This window comes from Bos taurus, chromosome 13, assembly GCF_002263795.3.
Source record: "Bos taurus isolate L1 Dominette 01449 registration number 42190680 breed Hereford chromosome 13, ARS-UCD2.0, whole genome shotgun sequence".
In the NCBI taxonomy this organism is placed as follows: Eukaryota; Metazoa; Chordata; class Mammalia; order Artiodactyla; family Bovidae; genus Bos; species Bos taurus.
The window spans coordinates 74,500,125-74,524,671 of record NC_037340.1 but is presented as its reverse complement, the minus strand read 5'-3'; the positions used below and the strand labels follow the sequence as shown (position 1 = coordinate 74,524,671).

Below are 24,547 nucleotides of genomic sequence, written 5' to 3'. Positions count from 1 at the left end.
CTTCCCAGGTGGCCCAGTGGTGAAGAATCCACCTGCCAATGCAGGAGATGGAGAGGGTTCTATCCCTGGGTCGGGAAGATCCCCTGGAGGAGGAAACGGCAACCCACTCCAGTACTGTTGCCTGGAAAATCTCATGGCCAGAGGAGCCTGGCGAGTTTTAGTCCACGAGGTTGCAAAGAGTTGGATATGATTGAGCATACACATAGCACAAACATGGTCTCTTTTCCATTTTACCTACTATTTTATTTAAGATATGTTGGTTGATGTTGAAACTTGCCGTTTGATACACTGATTGCAGAATTTCCTGGCAGGGTTCAGGTCGTGCTAAAAGATAAGGGACTTTACCTGTAAAACCCTAGCCCTGAAGCTAGTTGAGGTAGGGAATGGGACTGCCAATGGTCTCTTTTTGGGTTTTGTTAAATGTTTTTGGCTATGTTAATCATAAACCTTAAAAAGTTTATGATTGGAAAACAGTGCGTACGAGTTTAAGAGTCAAGGGATGGGAGTAGTGAATATTTTTGGTTTTGCCTGCTATCCTCCACTTGGTAATAGCATCCCAAGTTTTCTTTGCAGAACTTTCCCTCCACATACTAGACTCTCAGTCATGATGTCTTTTCTTTTCTGAAAGTGTGGGCAGAAGCAGCTCTGCCGACAATGCAGGAGACCCAGGTTTGATCCCTGGGTCAGGAAGATCCACTGGAGAAGGAAATGGCAACCCATGTCAGTATTCTTGCCTGGGAAATCCCATGGACGGAGGAACCTGGGGATTATAGTCCATGGGGTTGCAAGAGTCAAACACGACTTAGTGACTAAACCATCACCACTAGAGAATCCAAGCTTTTAACATTCAGGGATTTTTGTTCATACTGGGCAAATCTTAATCTATAATCTTATTGGTGCCAGGATTTTTCTTTTTGCTAAGGGCATTAATTTTTTTTTTGGACTTGGACTTGAGTAAGAAAGGATTAAAATGTTTTAGCTTATAATGCATAGACTATATAAATTCTGTTACATATTATGACTCCATATCTCCATGTTATTAATAATATATATTCTGTGTGGCAACAAATATAAGCAACCTTGATTTAAATCTAGGTGGAATACTATTTTTGAAAAATGTTAAACTTACATTTTAAATTTTTTGGTAGCCTTTAAATGTTTTTGCATACTTGAGTTCTAGTGTGTTGTTATAATCCAGTCCTGTACTGATGATGTAATCAATCTACAATTATGTAGTTTCTCTGCTCTTCTAGGTCATATACTGCTTGAGGAAGCCAAATGAGACATAATTCCTTTCTTTAAGGCTTTCATAACTAAATTGTATGGGGCTGCCCAGTTGGTGAAGTGGTAAAGAATCCTCTTGCCAATGCAGGAGACACAAGAGACTTGGGTTCTATCCTTGGATGAGGAAGATCCCCTAGAGTAGGAAATGGCAACCCACGCCAATATTCTTGCCTGGAAAATTCCTTGGACAGAGGAGCCTGGTGGGCTGCAGTTCATGGGGTTACAAAGAGTCGCAAAAAAAAAGGGCGGGTCACAAAGGGGACACAACTGAGCGACTGAGCATGCACAATTAAATTGTATAAGAGACTTGGACTCTGATTTAACAGTCCGTGGGTAGAGGCTAAGTATCTTGCATTGGCTGGAGTACATTCTCCACAGCATGGAGTAAGATCAGGGCCAGCAGCTACAGTAAAAGGAATGTGAAAGCTTTGGTTCTGTAGGTTCAACAAGACCAACATCTTTGCTTGGCCTGGTCACCAGCTCTATTGTCCTTAGTAGGACAAGGCTGAATAGTGTCTGGGCTGGGACAGAGAGACCCTAGGCTATGATGAAGGAATAAATACGTCCCAGAGTGCTGAATGCCTTGTATTTCCCTGCAATGTGCTCAGTAGACAGGCTATGTGATGGCATTGTTATTTAAATATTTGGTTCCTAAAGTTCCTGTATGGTCATGTGCAAGTGTGAGAGTATGTTCTCAGGGTCTCAGAGTATGGTCTCAGTATGTTCTCTGTAGGTCCTCAGGGAGAGAAGATGAAACTTTCCATTTCAGTGTGTGGGGATCTAAGACAGTGGGTGTAACTTTACAGGGTGGAAAACAGTGAAGGTCATTAACTCCTTGCTTTGTCTGGAAAAAAGCTTGCAAAAGAAGGGTGCTTGAGAAAAGCTTGGAGTGCTTGGTAAACCCATTGAAAGTCCTTTTAAATAAGGAAGGAATCTATATTAGACCAATTATGACATGGCCCCAAAGGCACAAGTAAATTTTATGAGCAAGCAATTTACACTCTTAACCTATGGAATATGCTCTTCCTGTTGTGTTGTGCTGTTACAGTATTTGAAATCCACACTTATGGTTTCTTCAGGGATGACTGATGGTGGAAAAATTGTCTGATTTGCACAATCCTTCTGTGTATGTGTGTTAGGACTGATCGAAAACAACTGCTTCAGCATTTATAGCTTCATTACCCTGAAGAAGAGTGAGGAATGAAAATTTTCTGAGTGGGCAGATCTTGAGGAAATATCTGTCCCTGTCCACCTTACCCAGAAGCAAAGACAACCTAATTCATGGATTTATGGGAAATTATAATGGTCTGTCTTTATTGCAAGGGTAGCGGAATAAGTCAGATTAAAAGTTGGTGAGAACTGGGACTTCCCTGGCAGGGCAACTTCGTGTTCTCAATGCAGGGGCACAGATTTGGTCCCTGGCCGGGCAACTAAGATCTCACATGCCTCATGGCACAGCGGCAAAAAATCTAAGAACAAGTTTTAGAGAAGGAAATGTGAACAGAAATTTTATTATGACACATAATTGTTGCTCAAGAGTAACTTATGGGATAAATGAACCCATAATGTGAGACCATTCATATTCATTAGAGATCATCAATATGGAAGAGATTCCTAATAGTCAGATGGACCAGATATGTCACTTTGTAAATAGCATGATCCCCTTGCTTGAGTAGCCCATCACTTGGTTAATAGACTCACAATAATCACAGCTGTAAGTTTAGATGTAGAAGCTTTGTTGTTCAGTTGCTGAGTTGTGTCCTGCTCTGCGACACCATGAACTACAGCACACCAGGTTCCTCTGTCCTTCACTATCTTCTGGAGTTTGCTCAAATTCATGGCCATTGAATCAGTGATGCTATCTAACCATCTCATTCTCTGCTGCCCCCTTCTCCTTTTGCCTTCAATCTTTCCCACCATCAGGGTCTTTTTCAGTGAACAGATATAGAAGCTATGCATAACTTTAACCAAAGAGACATCCAACTTCCCTGTGTCCCATTTGCTATGATATTAATTTCTTATGATTCTACAACAGGATCAAATACTAGGTCATTTTGGGACATAAGCATACTGCTATAATGAACTTAGATTTTTTTATTATGGTAAAACACACATATCATAAAATTTACCATTTTAACCACTTTTAAGTGTACAGTTTTGTGAATTAAGTGCCCTCATGTTGCTGTGCAATTATCATTACTATCCATCTCCAAAACTGTTTCATCATCCTGTTAGATTTGATTTTTTTTGTCCATTATATTTTTGTCAAAACCAACCTTAATGGACTTAATAAAAGCTTTATAGTTTTCCTAGTAAGCAGTATTATATTGTTCCTGACTATTTTAGGAATTTATATCCTAATGCAAGAAGTAATAAAATATAATAAGGCCTGTTAATTTATTTACTTTATGTTTTCCCATCTCTAGAGGCATCTTGTCTTCTCAAAAATTCCTCTTACTCTTTGTTCCCCTAACTTACGGAATATATTTTTTAGTCTGTTAAACCCGTCACTTTCTCAACCATCATGTTTTTACAGATGGTATTGTCTCTGCCTGTTTTTCTATTATCTCATCGTTCCTCTGCCTCATCCATTAGGTTTTGGCTAAGTTGTGATTCCTTCTGTTAACCTTTCCATGGCTTCCCTGATCAGGGCAAGCCCTCTTTTCTATAATTTTATAGCAATATGTACCTGTCATTGGTAACACTTATAAAAGCTGTACTTTTATTTATGTTGTATTTATTTATATACTACTTGATTATGTTATACTATTATAACTATAGTTATAATACTATAATATACCATAACACTATAGTTAGTAGTATGATTAATATTACTAACTAATTATTTGATTCAATCTCATCTACTAGAATGGAACTTTGAGAAATGATGATGGTTTCACTATCTGAAAGTCTTTGCAACTGAGGATATATTTCCTTGTTTTTTTTTATCAGCCTTAGAACATGGAGGAATTCCTTCCAGACATGCTGATTGTTATGATTTAATCTCTGATGGGCTATGTATGTCCTAGGTTTAGAGGAAAAGAGAATGGGTAGAGAGACACAGAAGACTCAGATGACATGGTCTCATCACTCATGAACTCAAAAGTTGGCTAAGAGAAGAAAATCTGTTTATTTATAAGGGATATGTATCTTGTTCATCTTGCAGTTTATTGTACTTTTTGGGTATTTATATTCATATCTTTCACCAAATTTTGTAAGTTTTCTGTCATATTTCTTCAAAAACTCTTCCTTTTCTCTCTCACTTCTCCTTCTGGGACTCCCACAATGAGTATTTTGATATATTTTTATGATATATCACAGATATTTTTTTGTTTCTGTTCTTCAGACTTGAGAATTTCTATCATCATTCAAGTTCACTGCTTTTTTATTCTGCCTGCTTAAATTTGCCTTTGAATCCCTCTAATGGTTTTTTCATTTTGGTTATTGTATTTTTCAGTTCCAGAATTTCTTTTCTGTTTGTTTTTAGTTTTAAAAAAATCTCTGTATGGATATTTCCATCTTATTCATTCATTGTATTGACTCTCTTCAAGTTAGTTCCTTGAACATTTTTTTTTTCATCCAAAATCTTTTTCAATAACAAGGTAGACTCTCAGGTTAGTTTTTGCAGCCACGGCAGAGCGGCTCGTTGGCCTCTGGTACACTCCAACTTCCGGCCCTTGGAGCGGACATAGGGTTTGAGGTAGCTATGCGGGGTTACTGGGGCCTTGCCGAAATGCCTTGTACACCTCTCGCCCCTTGTCAGGACCAGAGAGGAGGACAGTGCCACAGCCCTTGGGAGAGGCCAGGGCCAGCTGGTCAAAGGTGAGGATCTTGCCCCCTGCCTTGAGGATGCGACTCTGGGCGCGGCCGCTCACTCGCAGAGCACGCAAGCTTCAGTTTGGGCACCTCCTGGACACGAACCTGATGCGAAGAGCTGACTAATTGAAAAGACCCTGATGCTGGGAAAGACTGAGGGTGAGGGCAGGAGGAGAAGGGGACGACAGAGGATCAGATGGTTGGACGGCATCACCGGCTCAATGGACATGGGTTTGGGTGGACTGAGGGAGTTGGTGATGGACAGGGAGGCCTGGCGTGCTGCAGTTCATGGGGTCGCAAAGAGTTGGACACAACTGAGTGACTGAACTGAACTGAACTGAACATGAACACCATCAGTTACAGCCCCCACGACCACAGCTGTTTTGCCTTCCCGGCCAAGAAGCTTCATCTTCCGGATCATCCAGGAAAGGGACCGCGGTGGCCAGTTGATGCGGCTCATGAACAATCTCTTCAGGATAACCTAATTGAAGGTGGAGTTGGTTCCTCTGGCCAGGAACCTGTATGGTTTGACCAACAGCCCCAGGTAAATGTCCTGGCTCTTGGGCTCCTTGTGTGGAACCTTTCTGTCCTTGTGGTAAATGTCAACTCCCATGATGGCGCCTCCTCCTTAGCCAGGTCTGGAAAGCTCTTTAAGCATCTTAAAGACAGTTGTCTTAAAACTTTTTCTCTAGCAGATCTTCCATCAGATCTTCTTCAGGGACAATTATTATTGATTTATTAAAAAAGCTTTCATATTTCTTTGTATGCCTTGTGACTTTTTTCTTTTTTTTAAAAAAATCGGACATTTGAATCTAATAATGTGGTAACTCTGGAAATCCATTTCTCCCCCTTCCCTAGGGAGTGATTTTATTTTATTACTGTTTTTGTGAGTGCTGTTTTGTTTTTGTTTGTTTTTTATTGCTTTAGTCTGTCCGTATGTTGAGGATCAGTCTGAAATGAAAACTTAACGATATTTTCACATTTTTTTCTGAGCCCTTTCTAGGACATGCATTCTCACTTTCTAATTTTTCCTGTATATGTAGTTATTTTTTAAATGTCTGGCTCCCAGAAAGAGAAAAATGAAGTGTAGGGAAATGGGCACTGGCCCTGGAAGTCACTTTGATCAGAGGGGGAAGGGCTTGTAACAATGAAAGGAGGTGCTTCTCTGTGAGATCAGAATGGGCAATCAGCAGGCAGAGCATAGATCCCTGATATTTGGAGAACAGAATTCTTTTTGCCCAAGTTGGCTGCCACAGCTATGTTTAAACTTCTCCAGGAACATGTGCACAGTTGTCTGTCACGTGGCTAGGGGTGGAGAATACAGAGCTGCTACTCCTCTAAGAGCTGAAATTGAAATTAATTACAACAATTATCCTCCCCTGTTTTTTGCCCTGCTTTATTTAGTACTCCAATGCCAAACTTGCCTGTTACTCCAGGTATCTCTTGATTTTCTGTTTTTGCATTCCAGTCCTCTGTGATGAGAAAAACATTTTTTTTTGGTGTTAGTTCTAGAAAGACTTGGAGTTCTTCATAGAACCATTCGACTTCAGCTTCTTTGGCATTAGTGGTTGGGGCATAGACTTGGATTACTGTGAGGCTGAATGGTTTGTCTTGGAAACAAACCGAGATCATTCTGTCTTTTTTGAGACTGCACCCAAATACTGCATTTCAGACTCTTTTGTTGACTATGAAGGCTACTTCATTTCTTCTAAAAGGGAAGAAGTATCTACTACCCACAGTAGGAGATATAATGGTCATCTGAATTAAATTCACCCATTCATGTCCATTTTAGTTCACTAATTTCTAAAATGTCGATATTCGCTCTTGCCATCTTCTATTTGACTACATCCAATTTGCCTTGATTCATGGACCTAACATCCCAGGTTCCTATGCAATATTGTTCTTTACAACATTGGACTTTACTTTCACCACCAGACACATCCACAGCTGGATGTTTTTTCCACTTGGTTCAGCCTCCACATGGAACAGAAAATTGGTTCAAAATTGAGAGAGGAGTACAAAATTGAGAAAGGCTGTATATTGTCACCCTGCTTATTTAACTTATATGCAGAGTACATCATATGAAATGCTGGACTGGATGAATCACATGCTGGAATCAAGATTGCCGGGAGAAATATCAATAACCTCAGATATGCAGATGACACCACCCTTATGGCAGAAAGTGAAGAGGAACTAAAAAGCCTCTTGATGAAGGTGAAAGACGAGAGTGAAAAAGCTGGCTTAAAACTCAACATTCAAAACACTAAGATCATGGCTTCTGGTCTCATCACTTCATGGAAAATAGATGGGGAAAAAGTAGAAATGGTGACAGATATTCTTTTCTTGGGCTCCAAATCACTTTGGATGGTGACTGCAGCCATGAAATTAAAAGACACTTGCTCCTGGAAGATAAACTTTGACAAACCCAGACAGTGTATTAAAAAGCAGAGACATCACTTTGCCGACAAAAGTCCGTCTAGTCAAAGCTATAGTTTTTCCAGTAGTCATGTACAGATGTGACAGTTGGACCTTTGGTGCGTATAGGAAGAAGACAAAACAATAAACTCTGTGTCTGGTTAGTCCAGTTGCACCAGTTTTTTATTTTATTTGTTTATTTATGGCTGCACTTGTTCTTCGTTGCTGCACGAGGGCTTTCTCTAGTTGCGGTGCGTGGGCCTCTCACTGCAGTGATTTGTCTTGTTGTGGAACATTAGCTCTAAGGTGCATGGGCTCAGGAGTTGTGGCAACATGGGCTTCGTTGCTCCCCAGCACGTGAGCTCTTCCTGGACCAGGGATCTGAACTTGTGTCCTTTGCATTGGCAGGCAGATTCTTAACCACTGGACCACCGGGGAAGTCCATTGCACTTGTTTTTATACACACCTTACTCTAGCTGGGTGCTAGGGCCACACATGTTATCTCAGTTGCCCTTGTTGTATCTTGGGGCTGTTACTGCTTTGCCAAGGAAGACAAGGGAAACACTGACAGACTCAGATTTTTGTATTGAGGAGAATAACACAAGTTAAAAGCCGTCATCCAAGTCATTCTTTCACTTTTGGTGCCCAACTGTCTTGGGCATCAAAATATCCTTTCCTCCCTAAGGTATAACTGCCTTCTTTCCTCAAAGGATTCTTAGTCTTGAGTTTGGTTATTAATATTTACACACTTTTTTTTTTCCCACTTCTCTGGCTTTTCCAGGAGTTGACTGGAAGAGGAAGCAAACAGTCTATGGGAATATGTTATGCATTTTTGCACCCAACAAACCTACTCTGGGACACCCAGTTTCATGTCTCACAATAGGAAAATGTCAGAACTTTCATTTATGTGGACCAGTCAGATTAGCCCAGTGCCTGTATTTCAGGCCCCATAGCATGTCTCCTATAGCTGATGGGGTTCAAGAATGATTTGCAATTCTAGAATCTTTACCAAAGTTGAAATGTACATATATTCAGAGTAAACCCTGTCTGGACGAGAGTCTCTTCTTGAAGTAATCAGAATTTTTGCAGAAAACTGTCTCAGTTTAGGGAACTTGTTTTCTTATTCTTAAGACTGAGCAGAGACCAAACTTGCATGTCTAGCAACAAGATTTCACTGGCTGGTTCATAAGGCCCCTGACATTGGCCCTAGCAACTGGTGGTGCAGGATGGGATGGGAATCTGTCAATAAGATAGACAGGGAAGGGGTTCAGGGAAGGGATGCCTGAAGAAATTCAGAAATGAGATGGCTAAGCTGAGTGTCCTGCAGCTGGGAAGATCATGGTCATGTGGAACCTTGTAGCACTGTGTTCAGAAGACTTGGCAAACTGTCAGGATGGTCACTCTCTTGGGAGCTAAAGCATACTCACTGAACTGACGCTGAGAGTTCTTTTCTCAGGGCTGAGAATAGCCAAGTCAAATGTCAGTGATTGAGGCACTGAAAAATGTCCAAGTATTCAATAACCGTGATAAATAGAGATGATATCAGGAAGATAGTTAAACAAATAGTTAACCATTAGTCCCAATAGTTAAACAAATTGGGACTCCTGCCTTGGTGAACATGAATTGGAAGACACTGTGAAGAAAAATTTGTTATGAGTGCAAGAACATTTCATTTGAGTTTAAGGGTCACTGCTTGGTTTGATTTCAAGGACAAAGAGTAGTGTAGATTTGGTACTTTGGTTCTACTAACTACTCAGCCTGAGAGGCGAAGTGATATAAACCTATCCAGATTTGGCTCATCACATCTCTAACAGTGTAAGCATTGACTATATGCATGAGGAATGGTTCAGGAGGGAGTGGGGAGTAATGGATTAGGACCAGCTCACATTCCAGCTCTGGATAAAGTGGTGGGAGGTGGGTTGGGAATTGCAGAGAGGAAGAAGGGCTCACACATAAAATTTTTTCATTTTAATGATCATACAGTTATTTCTCAGGAAACACAACACTAACATTAGGAAAATAGTAAAAGGATGCACATTTCAAAGATCTTAAAACTGGTCTGATTTTCCCCACAGCTGTTCTTCAGTGTGCTTGTGCTAAGAAGCTTCTTAGCTGATGGGAGTTTCCCCAGATGGTCTGTTTAAGCAAAACAAACAAAGAAACAAAAGAAACAGGTTATAGGTTTTGTAAAGTCTCCCTGGACTATGTTAAGTCATTTTTATCTCAGGGAAAGCCCAGAGGATGGCATCTCTTTCAGTGTCCCTCTACTTCCCTTGATTAAACTCTCATTCTTCATTAATCTCTCTTTCATTTCCTCAAAACTTAGTTATTGTCTTCTATGTGCCAGGCGCTACAAAGAGTCACTGGGGATATTAAGTAAATAAATAAAACACATTTTCTGCTTGTGAACTATTCCCAAGGCCATGTTCCATCTCACTTTCCCAGAGATCACCCACACCATAGTCCTGTTACCTCTGTGGACCACCTTCTAGTTTTATGACTGGGAAATGGTGAGGTGTGGGCTGGGAGCTTAGCTCTATAAAACAGCATGTTGTTATGGGAAGTTCACAGGTCTCGGAGTTCAAGGTTTGGGTCTGGGTGATCTTGTGCATGTAAGATGATCCAGCCCTGGATGACCAGATTTGGTTAGAAACCTTGCCATGCCATTTATTAATGTGATCTTGGACCGGTTAGTTACCAATATTGGACTTTGTTTCCTCATCTGCCATATAAAAATCATGATACACACCTATCTTAGGGTGATTTTAATTTCAAATTCTATCAATATATGTAATTAACTTAGTGTAGTACCCAGCACATGCTAACTGTCCAATAAATGATGGCTATAATTTTCTCTCTAGACTTTTGATTTCCTAACTGCAAACTGACAAGTGATATGAGATCCAACCCAACTATTAAATGTTTTGATTATGACAATCATCCCACCTCCCCTCCCCAGCCAGGATTTGTCCTGGGATCTCAGAGCCTCTCCTTTCCACTCCCCCAATAACCAAGAATAACATTAAATTTCTTACTTTATGTATTTTTTCTCACAGGTCATTTGACATTCTATTTTAAGCCTGTAGTTGTTAAGATTGCCATCACAGCCAGTGTAGACAAAACTTTCACATAATCCAGAGGTAATGTTGTAGAAATATCTGAACTGAATGTCATAGCAGCTGCCAAAATTGAGCGGCATCTTGCAGCGATCTGCGTGAGAGGTTCACATTGAATTAGGGGGAATTAAAGAGCTTATCTTCACAGGCCTTTACACATTTGTCACGGCAGTCTGGAAATACCCCTATTCAAGGTCACTGAAAGGCATTTGGTTTTCTCTTGGAATTAAGATCACCTGGCAAGTTTGCCCTTGGGCATGCAAATTGATTAAAACTCCAGTTTCTGGTCTTCAGCAGTGATTTGGAGAGATGGTGAGCCATGAAAAAGGAGGTTCTATCAGTGGTGGTAGTGGTGACTTAGTCACTAAGTCTGTCTGACTCTTTGCAACCTCATGGACTGTAGCCTGCTAGGCTCCTCTGTCCATGAGATTTATCAGTCAAGAATACTGGAGTGGGTTGCCATTTCCTTCTCCACGGGGTCTTCCCAACTCAGGGATCGAACCCGTGTCTCCTGCTTGGCAGGTGGATTCTATACCACTGAACCTCCTGTGAAACCCTTTACCAGTATCTTGTGCAAAGTAATGACATTCACCTTTCATATCTTACGGTATATGAAAGCACAATCTCCTTCTCATCTTTCTCGCCTCTTAACTGCCTGGACAGGACATTCAATGCTTACCTTCCAGTTTTCATAGACCCACTATACTAACCATGTCCCCACTTTAAGTTAACTGTGCCTGCTGCTCAAAACAGGGTACATACCAAGATGCATAACCTTGGAGGTAATACTCTTTCACCTTCACACCCTGTCATCTCTCCCCTTGTCCCCTTCCCAGAGGCAAACCTTCTGTTCTTAGTGATAAGAATAACCCTTATGGCCACAGCAGGGGAAGGAGAGGGTGGGATGAATTGAGAGAGTAGCACTGAAATGTATACATTACCATAGGTAAAACAGATAGCCAATGGGAAGTTGCTGTACAGCACAGGGAGCTCAGCTAGGTGCTCTGTGACAAACTAGATGGGTGGGATGGGGTAGGAGGTGAGAGGGAGGTTCAAGAGGGAGGGGACATATGTATACTATGGCTCATTCATGGTGATGTGAGGCAAAAACCAACACAACATTGTAAAGCAATTATCCTCCAATTAGAAATAAATAAATTTAATACAAAAATACCAAAAAAAAAAAAAAAAATCACATAGTAAGTGGTCCAAACAGCTACAACACGGTTGTACTGGCAACCCAGAGATTGTTGTTCATCCTATTCAAGCAGCCAGACTGGGATTTATTCCTTGGTAAAAGTAGCTATTTAAATACAGTGACATGCACAAGCTTATTTTATACATACATCCTCTGATACAGGCATTCTTCTGATCCACACTTTATACAAGTGAAACTGAAGCTAAGGGATGGTATGGGATTCAGTGACTTGGACTAGTTTGTTAAATGACAAGGCTGGAATTTGGGGTGTCTGACTTACAGTGTAGACTGTGTTACTTTTTCCCTATGTTCTGGAAGCACTTGAGCCTGTAGATAGTACCTGTGAAAGAAAACTTCATTGTCTTTTACATCTACATTGTAAGTTTCTCTAAACAGTAACCATGTGTTCCAGTGTTCTCTCCTTCCCCAGAGCCTGTGCTAGTGCTAAGTCGCTCCAGTCATGTCCAACTGTTTGTTTCCCCATGAATTGTAGCCTGCCAGGCTCCTTTGTACATGGAATTCTCCAGGCCAGAATACTAGGGTGGGTAGCCTTTCCCTTCTCCAGGGGATCTTCCCAACCCAGGGATTGAACCCAAGTCTCCTGCATTGCAGGCGGATTCTTTACCATCTGAGCCACCAGGGAAGCCTGGTTTGATTCCTGGTGCAATGCAGGAGACCCTGGTTCGATTCCTGGGTTGGGAAGTTCTCCTGGAGAAGGGATAGGCTACCCACTCCAGTATTCTTGGGCTTCCCTAGTGGCTCAGATGATAAATAATCCGCCTGCAAGGCAGAAGACCTGGGTTTGATCCCTGGGTTGGGAAAATCTCCTGGAGGAGGGCATGGCAACCCATTCCAGTATTCTTGCCTGGAGAATCCGATGGACAGAGGAGCCTGGCAAGCTATAGTCCATGGGATTGCAAAGAGTGGGGCATGACTGAGCAACTAAGCACAGCACAGATAGCTGATTAACAGTGTTATGATAGTTTCAGGTGAACAGGGAAGGAACTCAGCCATAATATACATGTATCCATTCTCCCCCAAACTCCCCTCCCATCTAGGCTGCCACATAACATTGAGCAGAGTTCCCTGTGCTGTACAGTAGGTCCTTATTGGTCATCCATTTTAAATATAGCAGTGTGGACATGTCTATCCCAAACTCCCCAACTATCCCTTCCTCCAATTCTTCCCCCCATGTCCTTGAATGGTCTGGAATTTTTGAAATTTACAGTGAAACCCGTAATTCAGAATACTTCTAGTCCTTTGCATGGCCTACAAAAGAGAATCCCATTTGGAAAGGACTTATTTGTATCACAGTTTGTTTTTTCTCATCAAACATCCACAGGATGCCTAGAATAGATGCCCCAAGTCAAGGCAGTCAGCGTTTATGGGTATTGATACTAAAGGAGGACCTTCTTGGACCATCTGCATATCAAATTTTTTCTAATTCTTTCTTCCTCATTCATAATTGGTCCTTGGATTTATTTTCTGCTTCAATTTCATACCTTTGAATTTTTTACATATCATGTCAGTAATCTGAGTCATACCACCCATTAATGGAGTAGTCAGCAAGGAGGTGAAGAGCCCCAGAAGAAATCCCAGCTCGATCAATTTCATGGTGTAGCCAGTAGCAAGTAGGAGAGTTTTGGTATCAACTGATGTTATATTCTGGGCCTGATGCTTGAGAGGGCTGGGCCCACTTACCCCAAGGGCCAGGACTGGGCATTTCCTAGTGATGAGTTGGACAGTGAGTGCTTGGGCATCCAGCCATGAAGCTGAAGGTTCCAAGCTGATTTAGACCCCTGATAGTGAGTCACAAGTTTATCTAGAATGCAGGGCTTCTATGTATGTTTAACCATGGAGGGTAGAAGCATCAGAGCATTGAATTAAAAAAAGATTGCTTCCTTTCCTCAACTTAACCTTCTATAGCAAAGAACAGACATCCTGGTGCAACAGAAAGAATATAATAAATACAACAGTAATGATAGTAGCTGTATGATCAGGTTACTCAAGATGGCTGTTCTATTGTTCTCTGTACATCCCCTATTTGACCAGTGCTGCTTCTCCTACTCACATGACTGACCTTCCTATGTACTTGCCTCAGGATTCAGCTAGTGATGGTTGCCAAAGGGGTGGTGAGAGGTATGCCCTGTTACTAGTTTCCCTGGTGACTGATGAGCCAACCTGATGTCAAGTTCCCCTTTAACTACTGATCTCTGCCCCCTCAATCTTGCTGGCCTCCAGAATGAGGTCTGCTGCCATGTCCTGCCCACTGTCTGCTGCACGCAGTGGGGTGTCCTACAGATTCTCCCATCCATTAAACCTTTGATGTCTCTGTTGATGACTTTGGGCTCTTTTTTTGTCTTGAAGCTGGACAAGTACAGGCCTTGCAGGCCTGCTGGGTGCTACCCAACAGTAGCTAAACCCTATAGCATTTTCTTCATGAAAAGCACTGTTTAAATGAAACCTTATAATTAAGTCTATATCTACATCTATTTCTATCTCACTAAATAATCATATGCACCCCATGAATTAGGTGCACTTGTGATCATCATTTACAGATGGAGAAGCAGGCTGAGGTTAAATTATATGTACAAAGTCACACATCCATTATGTTGTGAACACAAGATTTGAACTCACAACACTCTGTTACCTAAGAATGTGGGACATATTGGTTCTGTTTTCTTGTAAGACTTTTGAAATTTTGACTTCTGCATTTGCACCTCTAAGCCACCTGTTGTTCAGTTGCTAAGTTGTGTCTGACTCTTTGCGATCCCCTGAGCTGCAGCATAGAAGGCTTCCTGTCCTTCACTATCTCCCTGAGTTTGCTCAAACTCATGTCCATTAAATCAGTGATGCCATCCAGCCATCTCATCCTCTGTCGTCCCCTTCTCCTCCTGCCCTCAACTGTTTCCAGCATCAGGGTCTTTCCCAATGAGTCAGCCCTTCGAATCAGGTGGCCAAAGTATTGGAGCTTCAGCTTCATCATCAATCCTGCCAATGAATATTCAGCGTTGATTTCCTTTAGGATTGACTGGTTTGATTTCCTTGCTGTCCAATGCACTCTCAAGAGTCTTCTTCATCACCACAGTTCGAAAGCAAAAATTCTTTAGTGCTCAACCTTCTTTATGGCCCAACTCTCACATCCATATGTGACTACTGAAAAAGCCATAGCTTTGACTATGTTTGACCTTTGTTGGCAAAATTACCCTGTCTAAATTTGTAATAGTTTTCTTCCAAGGAGCGAGCGTCTTTTGATTTTGTGGCTGCAGTCACAGTCCACAGTGATTTTGGAACCTAAGAAAATAAAATCTGTCATTGTTTCCACTTTTTCTCCACCTATTTGCCATGACCTTGGACATGGGTTATCTCCTCTTGGCTGCTTGCCGCTCCAGTGCCACACAAAGGCTAATAGTTTTGCCAAGAGAATGCACTGCTCATAGCAAACATGCTCTTCCAACAACACGAGAGAAGACTCTACACATGGACATCACCAGATGGTCAACACCGAAATCAGACTGACTATATTCTTTGCAGCCAAAGATGGAGAAGCTCTATACAATCAGCAAAAACAAGACCGGGAGCTGACTGTGGCTCAGATCATGAACTCCTTATTGCCAAAATCAGACTGAAATTGAAGAAAGTAGGGAAAACCACTAGACCATTCAGGTATGACATAAATCAAATTCCTTACGATTATACAGTGGAAGTGAGAATAGACTTAAGGGACTAGATTTGATAGACAGAGTGCCTGATGAACTATGGATGGAGGTTCATGACATTGTGCAGGAGACAGGGATCAAGACCATCCCCAAGAAAAAGAAATGCATAAAAGAGGAGGCCTTACAAAGAGCTGTGAAAAGAAGAGAAACAAAAAGCAAAGAGAAAAGGAAAGATATACCCATTTGAATGCAGAGTTCCAAAGAATAGCAAGGAGAGATAAGAAAGACTTCCTCAGTGAACAATGCAAAGAAATAGAGGAAAACAATAGAATGGGAAAGACTAGAGATCTCTTCAAAAAAATTAGAGATACCAAGGGAACATTTCATGCAAAGATGGGCTCAGTAAAGGACCAAAATGGTATGGACCTAACAGAAGCAGAAGATATTAAGAAGAGGTGGCAAGAATACACAGAAGAACTGTACAAAAAAGATCTTCATGACCCAGATAATCATGATGGTGTGATCACTCACCTAGAGTCAGACATTCACATCCTGGAATGTGAAGTCAAGTGGGCCTAGGAAGCATCACTACAAACAAAACTAGAGGAGGTGATGGAATTCCAGTTGAGCTACTTCAAATCCTAAAAGACAATGCTGTGAAAGTGCTGCACTCAATATGCCAGCAAATTTGGAAAACTCAGCAGTGTCCACAGGACTGTAAAAGGTCAGTTTTCATTCCAATCCCAAAGAAAGGCAATGTCAAAGAATGCTCAAACTACTGCACAATTGTACTCATCTCACATGCTAGTAAAGTAATGCTCAAAATTCTCCAAGCCAGGCTTCAGCAGTACGTGAGCTGTGAATTTCCAGATGTTCAAGCTGGTTTTAGAAAAGACAGAGGAACCAGAGATCAAATTGCCAACATCTGTTGGGTCATCAAAAAAGCAAGAGAGTTCCAGAAAAACATCTATTTCTGCTTTATTGACTATGCCAAAGCCTTTGACTGTGTGGATCACAAGAAACTGTGGAAAATTCTGAAAGAGATGGGAATACCAGACCACCTGACCTGCTTCTTGAGAAATCTGTATGCAGGTCAGGAAGCAACAGTTAGAACTGGACATGGAAGAACAAACTGGTTCCAAATAGGAAAAGAAGTACGTCAAGGCTGTATACTGTCATCCTGCTTATTTAACTTATATGCAGAGTACATCATGAGAAACACTGGGCTGGATGAAGCACAAGCTGGGATCAAGATTGCTGGGAGAAATATCAATAACTTCAGATATGCAGATGATACCACCCTTATGGCAGAAAGTGAAGAAGAGCTGAAGAGCCTCTTGATGAAAGTGAAAGTGGAGAGTGAAAAAGTTGGCTTAAAGCTCAACATACAGAAAATTAAGATCATGGAATCCATGGCAAATAGATGGGGAAACAGTGGAAGACTTCATTTTTGGGGGCTCTAAAATCACTGCAGGTGGTGACTGCAGTCATCAAATTAAAAGATGCTTACTCCTTGGAAGGAAAGTTATGACCAACCTAGACAGCATATTAAAAAGCATAGATGTTAACTTTGCCAACAAAGGTCTGTCTAGTCAAGGCTATGGTTTTTCCGGGGGTCATGTATGAATGTGAGAGTTGGACTAGAAAGAAAGCTGAGGGCCGAAGAATTGATGCTTTTGAACTGTGGTGTTGGAGAAGACTCTTGAGAGTCCCTTGGACTGCAAGGAGATCCAAACTGTCCATCCTAAAGAAAATCAGTCCTGAGTGTTCATTGGAAGGACTGATGTTGAAGCTGAAACTTCAGTACTTCGGCTATCTGATGCAAAGAGCTGACTCATTTGAAAAGAGCTTGATACTGGGAAAGATTGAGGGCAGGAGGAGAAGGGGATGACAGAGGATGAGATGGCTGGATGGCATCACTGACTTTATGGACATGAGTTTGTGTAAGCTCCGGAAGTTGGTGATGGATAGGGAGGCCTGGTGTGCTGTGGTCCATGGGGTCGCAAAGAGTCAGACACAACTGAGTGACTGAACTGAACTGAACTGATTTGCCATTAAATGATAGGGCTGGATGCCATGATCTTCATTTTACCTGAAGTTGATTATTTTTGGTAAAGTGTAAAGTAAGGTACGATTTCATTTTTTCAATGCTTCTAGACCCATTTATTGGTGAGTTCCTCTTTTATCCAGCTCCTGAACTATTTATTTTACTCTGCTGTACATTCCTACTCCAAAATCACTCTTAATTACTTGCATTTTGTATTATTTTAGGGTTTTGCATTTTCATATACATTTTATTCCATTTTATTTATTTATCTTGGATTAGAGAAAGGTTTATTGTAGGGCCAAAGAAGGATAACTGGTAGCTCATTCTAAAAAACCCCAAGCTCCCCAAAGGTTCTGAGGAGAGGAGAAGTTTTCATGAGCAAAATCTGTGGTGAGAGCTGTAGGGTATGTGACTTTCTTCTGACTGGTTGGTGGTGAGGTTAAGTGGGTTGTCCTCCAGGAATCTTGTGCTTATCCTAAAGTTACCATCATCTGCCTGAGTGTAGGCCTTAGTTCCTAAAGAAGAACTCAAACATATTGTTTATATTCCTCAAGGAGGATCCAGGACTCTGCTCCCAGTCTGCACTATTTTTCCTTGACTGCTGCTCTGTTGTTTCTGCTTCCCTTCTCTTCCCCAATTAGCACGTGCTTGAATCTGTTCATATACATTTAATTTTAATTTTTTAATTTTTGATTGCACTGAGTCTTTGTTGCTGGGCATGGGCTTTCTATCGTTGTGGTAAGTGGGGGCTACTCTTCATTGCAGTGGCTTCTCTTGTTGCAGAGCACAGGCTGCAGTTGCAAGGGCTTTAGTACTTGCAGCATATGGGCTCAGTAGTTGTGGTTCATGGGCTTTAGAGCATGGGTTTAGTAGTTTCAGCACACAGGTTTCAGCTGCTTTTGTGGCATGTGGAATCTTCCAGGACCAGAATGTGTTCCCTGCATTGGCAGGTGGTTTTACTCATATACATTTTAGAGTCTGTTAAGTACTTCAGAAGACTCATCTTGGATATTGGTTTGAATTGCATTGGATTTACAGACCAGTTTGAAGAGAATGATATCCTTACAATATAGTCTTCGGTATACAGTTCATCTATACAGGTTTTCATTATTACCTGCCAAGAGCGGTTTACGGTATTTACCATACAGGTCTTGCAGTCTTAATTATATTTTTAATATTATTGTAAAAGTTGTCTTCAAATGATGCATTTTTTCTGTTTCCAATGTACAAAATGCTATTCATATTATGCATTCATCTTGTGTCCAGCATAAACATTTTCTTAATGAGTAGTGATGTTGATGATCTTTCCATACACTTATGTCTTTCGTATACTTATGTCATATACTTACACTTATGTTCATTCTTATGTCTTCTTGGATGAATGCTAGTCAGGACTTTGTCCTTTTTAAAATCAGGTATTTTGGCTTTTCCTCCCTAATAAGTTGTACGATTTCCTTATATATTTTTAATATAAACTCTTTACCAGATATATGGTTTACAAGTATTTTTTCTCATTCCATAGGTTGCCTTTTCATTTTATTGCAGGGAAGAGCCGATTCTTACTCCATGTTGGATCTGTTTCTTTGACTTTAACCTTTGCTTTTGTTATTATATTCATACATAATGGCCTGCCTCAGGGAACCTAGCCCCTCTGCCTGACTATTAAACTAAAGTGCCTTTATTCAGCTCACAGAGAGACAATCTGAGCCAGCCCAGCTGTGAAAGGCTGCAGAAAAGAAGTATTAATACATCCTCTCCTATTTTGCAAGATAAATGGGCTTTTTACTTCCCTTCCTCCCTCCCTTCCTCTCTGTTTTATAAAAGAAACCAGCATCCAGATCAAGATAAGATGGTTATTTTGATATACTAGTCTGCTGACTTTCTGGATAAAGTCATATTCCTTGCCTTAACACCTCCTCTCTCAGTTAATTGTGGGGCCAATAGAGTGAGCTTGAAGTTGGTAACAATTTTGTTGATTGTTTCCTTTGTTGTGCAGAGCTTTTTAATATGGTGTAGTCCCACTTGTTTATTTTTGGTTTTGTTGCTTGTAATTTTGATGTTATATCCAAAATATTATTGCCAAAAACTAACATCAAGGAGGTTTCTTTTTATGTCTTCTTCTAGGAGTTTTACACTCTCAAGTTTGAGAAATCAAATATCTCCTGCCATATTGGTAAACAAGGATGTCACAGTAACCAGCAGTTGCAGCCACCATGGATGGTGAACTAGTGAACCCTGAAGGAACTCAGGTAGGAAAGAACACCTGCCATCTAGCAGCCATCAGACTGCAGCCACTCCCAACAGCAAGCCCTGAGGAAACTCATGTGTGAAAACACAGGATACTGGCCCCAGATAGGTGAAATGCATATCAAAGGAATGATTTTGATGAGCCCAGACTCTTGCATCTTCCCAAACATAGAAAAGCGAGAAATTCCTTAACTTGACATGTTTGGTTTCTTTAATTATCTGTGATCTTTTGGTGTTCCCAACTACCTGCCCTATGTTGCAGAACTTCTCCCCTCACCTCCTTGGAGAAGTTATTACTCAGAAATATCTGAAAAAAAATTAAAACCTAGCTGAGAATTTGAATCTGAATTTGCAAAAATCTCTTCTGTTTGGTGTGGCAAAGCACATTCCTTCCTGGTAGATATATGGCTGTCTTTCAGTCTCATCAAAATAAGTTAAAAAAACAAAACAAAACTGGAGACCAATATCTTCTCCTGCTAGGGTTTAATTTCTTAAAATATCAAGGTAACAAGGTTTATTATTCCAAATATTTGTAACACTTTCTTTAAAAAATATTATTTATTTGGCTCAACTAAACAATAAAAGATTCTTCATTATTTCATTGAAGCAGATGGGATCTCTTTCAGTTGCAGCATGCAAGATCTTCAGGTGTGGTATGTGGGATCTAGTTCCCTGACCATGGGTCAAACACCAGGCCCCCTATTTTGAGAGCATGGGGGCCCCAGCTATTGGTCCACCAGGGAAGTCTTGTATAATTTCAATGTGAAAAAAAATTACATATGCTATAATCAGTGAGATGGACCATAGAGAAAGAGGTGAGGGACTTGGCTGGCAGTCCAGTGGTTAAGCCTCCATGCTCCAAGGAAGGGGGTGCAAGTTTGATACCTGGTTGGGGTACTGAGATCCCACACACCTTTGGCCCAGCCCCGCCACCCCAAAAGAGTGAATGATATAAGCCAGTGCTCTAAACAAAGTTCTTCCCACAAATTTTTAATTCTTACAGTGTAATTTTTGTGTAAGTTTTACATTGAAGATGATTTCTCAGATGTAGTCATAAACCTTTCTATCAGATGAGTTTTTAGATCTGTAAACTGGATGAGGATTCATAGAAAGAAGTTATTTCCAAGTCTAAAGCCCAGGATGGGCTGGGTCAGGCCCTAGTCACCCGTTTGCAGCTTTCAGACTTCTTGGGTATCTCACTATATTCAATGTGAAGTAAACAAACAACACAAAGAAAAACCCAACAGCTATAAAAAAAGAATGAAATAATGCCATTTGTAGCAACATGGATGAACCTAGAGATTGTCATACTGAGTGAAGTAAGTCACACAGAGAAAAAAAGGTATCATATAATATCACTTATATGTGGAATCTAAAATAATAGTACAGATGAACTTGTTTACAAAACAGAAATAGAGTCCCTTGACATAGAAAACAAACTTGTGGTTACCAAGGTGGAGATAGAAATAGACTGGGAGACTGGGACTGACATATGCATACTACTCTGTATAAAACAGATAACTGGTAACCTATTGTATAGCACAGGGAACTCTGCGCAACACTCTGTAATGACCTGTATGGGAAGGAATCTAAAAAACAGTGTTGTTGTTCAGTTGCTCAGTTGTGTTGACTCTTTGTGACCCCGTGGACGGCAGCACACCAGGCTTCCCTGTCCTTCACTATCTCCCTGAGTTTGCTCAAACTCATGTCCATTGAGTTGTGATGCCATCCAGCCATCTCATCCTCTGTCTTTCCCTTCTCCTCCTGCCCTCAATCTTTCCCAGTGTCAGGATCTTTTCCAACGAGTCAGCTCTTTGCATCAGATGACCACAGTATTGGAGCTTCAGCTTCAGCATCAGTCCTTCTAGTAAATATTCAGGGTTGATTTCCTTTAAGATTGACTGGTTTGATCTCCTTGCTGTCCAAGGGACTCTAAGAGTCTTTTCCAGCACCGCAGTTCAAAAGCAACAATTCTTTGGTCCTCAGCCTTCTTTATGGTTCAACTCTCACATCCATACGTGACTACTGGATATCTATCTATCTATATGAATTATATATATATATACACACACACATAAAGAAGTGGGTATATATGTGGATATATATGTATTACTGATTCACTTTGCTGTACAGCAGAAACTAACACAGGATTGTAAATCAACTCTAATACAAATTAATTTAAAAAATAAATATCCTAAAGAAACTCCAAACAAACTAAAAAAAAATCCTAAGTCTTACACCAAAATATACACTCTGACTTGAAAGTATGGTTTTAGTTTTTTTTTTTTTTTTAATAAGACATTTTGGTGGTGGTATGGGGTGAAGTTTGAGACATAGTTAACACTTATTTTAAGATACCAACCTATAAACCATATGCTATGTTGATGCAAAAGGCATCAACGAACCACAGTATCAGGGGAAAAAAATCTACACCGGACAAAAGATACAGTTAATCTACATATTTTGAAATTATAATTTGAATCAAGGGTAAATGCTGAAAAATCATGCTCAGTTTCATTTATTTTGTGCTTTCTTTTTGGCTGCGCTGTCTTCATTGCTGTGAGGGCTTTTCTCTAGTTGTGGGGAGCAAAGGCTACCCCCTAGTTGCAGTGTGGGGGCTTCTCACTGAAGTGGCTTCTCTTGTTGTGGAGCATGGCTCTAGGGTGCGTGTGCTCAGTAGTTGTGGTTCCCAGGCTCTAGTGCACAGACTCAGTAGTTGCAGCTCACAGGGTTAGTTCCTCTGCAGCATGTGGGATCTTCCTGGACCAGGGATCGAACAGTGTCTCCTGCATTGGCAGGTAGATTCTTTCCCCAGAGACAAAGTGTTCAGTTCAGTTCAATTCAGTCGCTCAGTAGTGCTCTTTGTGACCCCATGAATTGCAGCGCACCAAGCCTCCCTGTCCATCACCAACTCCCAGAGTTCACTCAAACTCACATCCATCGAGTTGGTGATGCCATCCAGCCATCTCATCCTCTGTCGTCCCCTTCTCCTCCTGCCCCCAATCCCTCCCAGCATCAGAGTCTTTTCCAATGAGTCAACTCTTTGCATGAGGTGGCCAAAGTATTGGAGTTTCAGCTTTAGCATCATTCCTTCCAAAGAACACCCAGGACCGATCTCCTTTAGGATGGACTGGTTGGATCTCCTTGCGGTCCAAGGGACTCTCAAGAGTCTTCTCCAAAAAAAAAAAAAGTCTTCTCCAACACCACAGTTCAAAAGCATCAATTCTTTGGTGCTCAGCTTTCTTCACAGTCCAACTCTCACATCCATACATGACCACTGGAAAAACCATAGCCTTGACTAGACGGACCTTTGTTGGCAAAGTAATGTCTCTGCTTTTGAATATGCTATCTAGGTTGGTCATAGCTTTCCTTCCAAGGAGTAAGCATCTTTTAATTTCATGGCTGCAATCACCATCTGCAGTGATTTCGGAGCCCCCCAAAATGAAGTCTTCCAGTGTTTCCCCATCTATTTGCCATGAAGTGATGCGACCAGATGCCATGATCTTCGTTTTTTGAATGTTGAGCTTTAAGCCAACTTTTTCACTCTCCTCTTTCACTTTCATCAAGAGGCTTTTTAGTTCCTCTTCACTGTCTGCCATAAGGGTGGTTTCATCTGCATATCTGAGGTTATTGATATTTCTCCCGGCAATTGTACCTTCTCCTATTTCCCGAAATAAAATTGTAGAGCTTACTATTTAATCATTCCCCACAGTTTCAGTTTTCTCTCAGTATAAAGGAACAGCTACATACATGTCATGAAATGCTTCTGTGTTAATGTAATAATTCCCGTGGCTCATCCAACGTGAGTGAAGGAACACAATTTCAAAGACTACAACTTGGGGCAAGTATAGAAGGACTGAAAACAAACAAACAAACCACAATTCAAGTTTTAAAACTTGCTCTTAAAATCATTCATAGGACACACAGGTCATTTTAACTTCTTAGAAATGTAAAAGTATTTGCACTGTCATATGCTTATCTGTCCATTATGTACGTTATCCAGAATGTACATTATCAGATGCCAATTTGAGGGACCAGACACGATATTTAAAAAGTACTCTATATCTGGACTTCTCTGGTTGGCACAGTGGATAATAATCCACCTGTCAGTGCAGGGGACATGGGTACTATCCCTGGCCGAAGAAGATCCCACATGTCCTGGAGCAACTAAGCCCACGAGCCAACAGCAGCTCCTGAGCCTGTGTGCCCCAAGTATGGAAGCTGCGCACCTCGAGCCTGTAGCCTGTGCTCTTCAACAAGAGTTGAAATGCGATGAGAAGCCTGCGCCCAGTGAAGAGTAACCCCCTGCTCAACCTCTGGCTCGCTGCAACTAGAGAAAGCCTGAGTCCAATGATCCTTTCAGGGTAAAGGATGATGAAACATTTTTTTAAAGGAGTCAGTTATATCAGCTAACTTAAGTCATTCAGTCTGCTCTCTCTCTCTCTCTTTTTGGGCCACACTGCTTGGCCTGTGGGATATTAGTTTCCCAACCTGGGATGGAACCCGTGCCCCTTACCATGGAAGTTCAGAGTCTTAACCACTGAATAACCAGGGAAGTCCTTAGTCTGCTCTTAGTCTGCTCTGTTTGTGGGATGTTTGGCAGCGTCCCTTCTCTCTCTTCACTGCATTTTAGTAGAAACCACCTCCTGCTAAACTTTGCTAATCCCACATTTCTCTAGGCATTGCCAAATGTTCCTTTTGGGGAAAATTGCCCCTGGTTGAGTGGCTTGGCCAGAGACACTGATTTCCAGATCACCTTAATCCA

The 24,547-nt window shown here is 41.1% G+C and overlaps 1 protein-coding gene and 1 pseudogene across 2 annotated transcripts; both read right to left on the bottom strand.

Annotated features, from left to right (window-relative positions):
- Positions 1 to 4,623: 4,623 nt before the first annotated feature.
- On the bottom strand, positions 4,624 to 5,730 carry LOC781159 (large ribosomal subunit protein eL18-like; annotated as a pseudogene).
- Positions 5,731 to 9,468: 3,738 nt separating this feature from the next.
- On the bottom strand, positions 9,469 to 13,479 carry SPINT4 (serine peptidase inhibitor, Kunitz type 4). 2 transcript variants are annotated; one of them, XM_025001381.1, is made up of 3 exons: positions 13,374 to 13,479; positions 10,551 to 10,725; positions 9,469 to 9,651 (listed from the first exon to the last, which is right to left on the bottom strand). In XM_025001381.1, the coding sequence occupies exons 1-3, from the start codon at positions 13,441 to 13,443 to the stop codon at positions 9,624 to 9,626; spliced, it is 273 nt and encodes a 90-aa protein (XP_024857149.1). In that variant the 5' UTR covers positions 13,444 to 13,479; the 3' UTR covers positions 9,469 to 9,623. The 2 variants fall into 2 exon arrangements, with proteins under 2 accessions (XP_024857149.1, XP_024857148.1); XM_025001380.2 differs by having other exon boundaries at positions 13,332 to 13,473.
- Positions 13,480 to 24,547: the final 11,068 nt, after the last annotated feature.

Excerpts from the sequence above, each read along its gene's own strand:
- SPINT4 (XM_025001380.2), bottom strand. The coding sequence starts at position 13,443 with ATGAAATTGATCGAGCTGGGATTTCTTCTGGGGCTCTTCACCTCCTTG. Across the intron at positions 10,726-13,331 it reads GATATGTAAAAAATTCAAAG|ATCGCTGCAAGATGCCGCTC; the intron begins GTATGAAATTGA and ends CCTCTCACGCAG. Across the intron at positions 9,652-10,550 it reads TGTGAGAAAAAATACATAAA|ACCATCTGGGGAAACTCCCA; the intron begins GTAAGAAATTTA and ends TTGCTTAAACAG.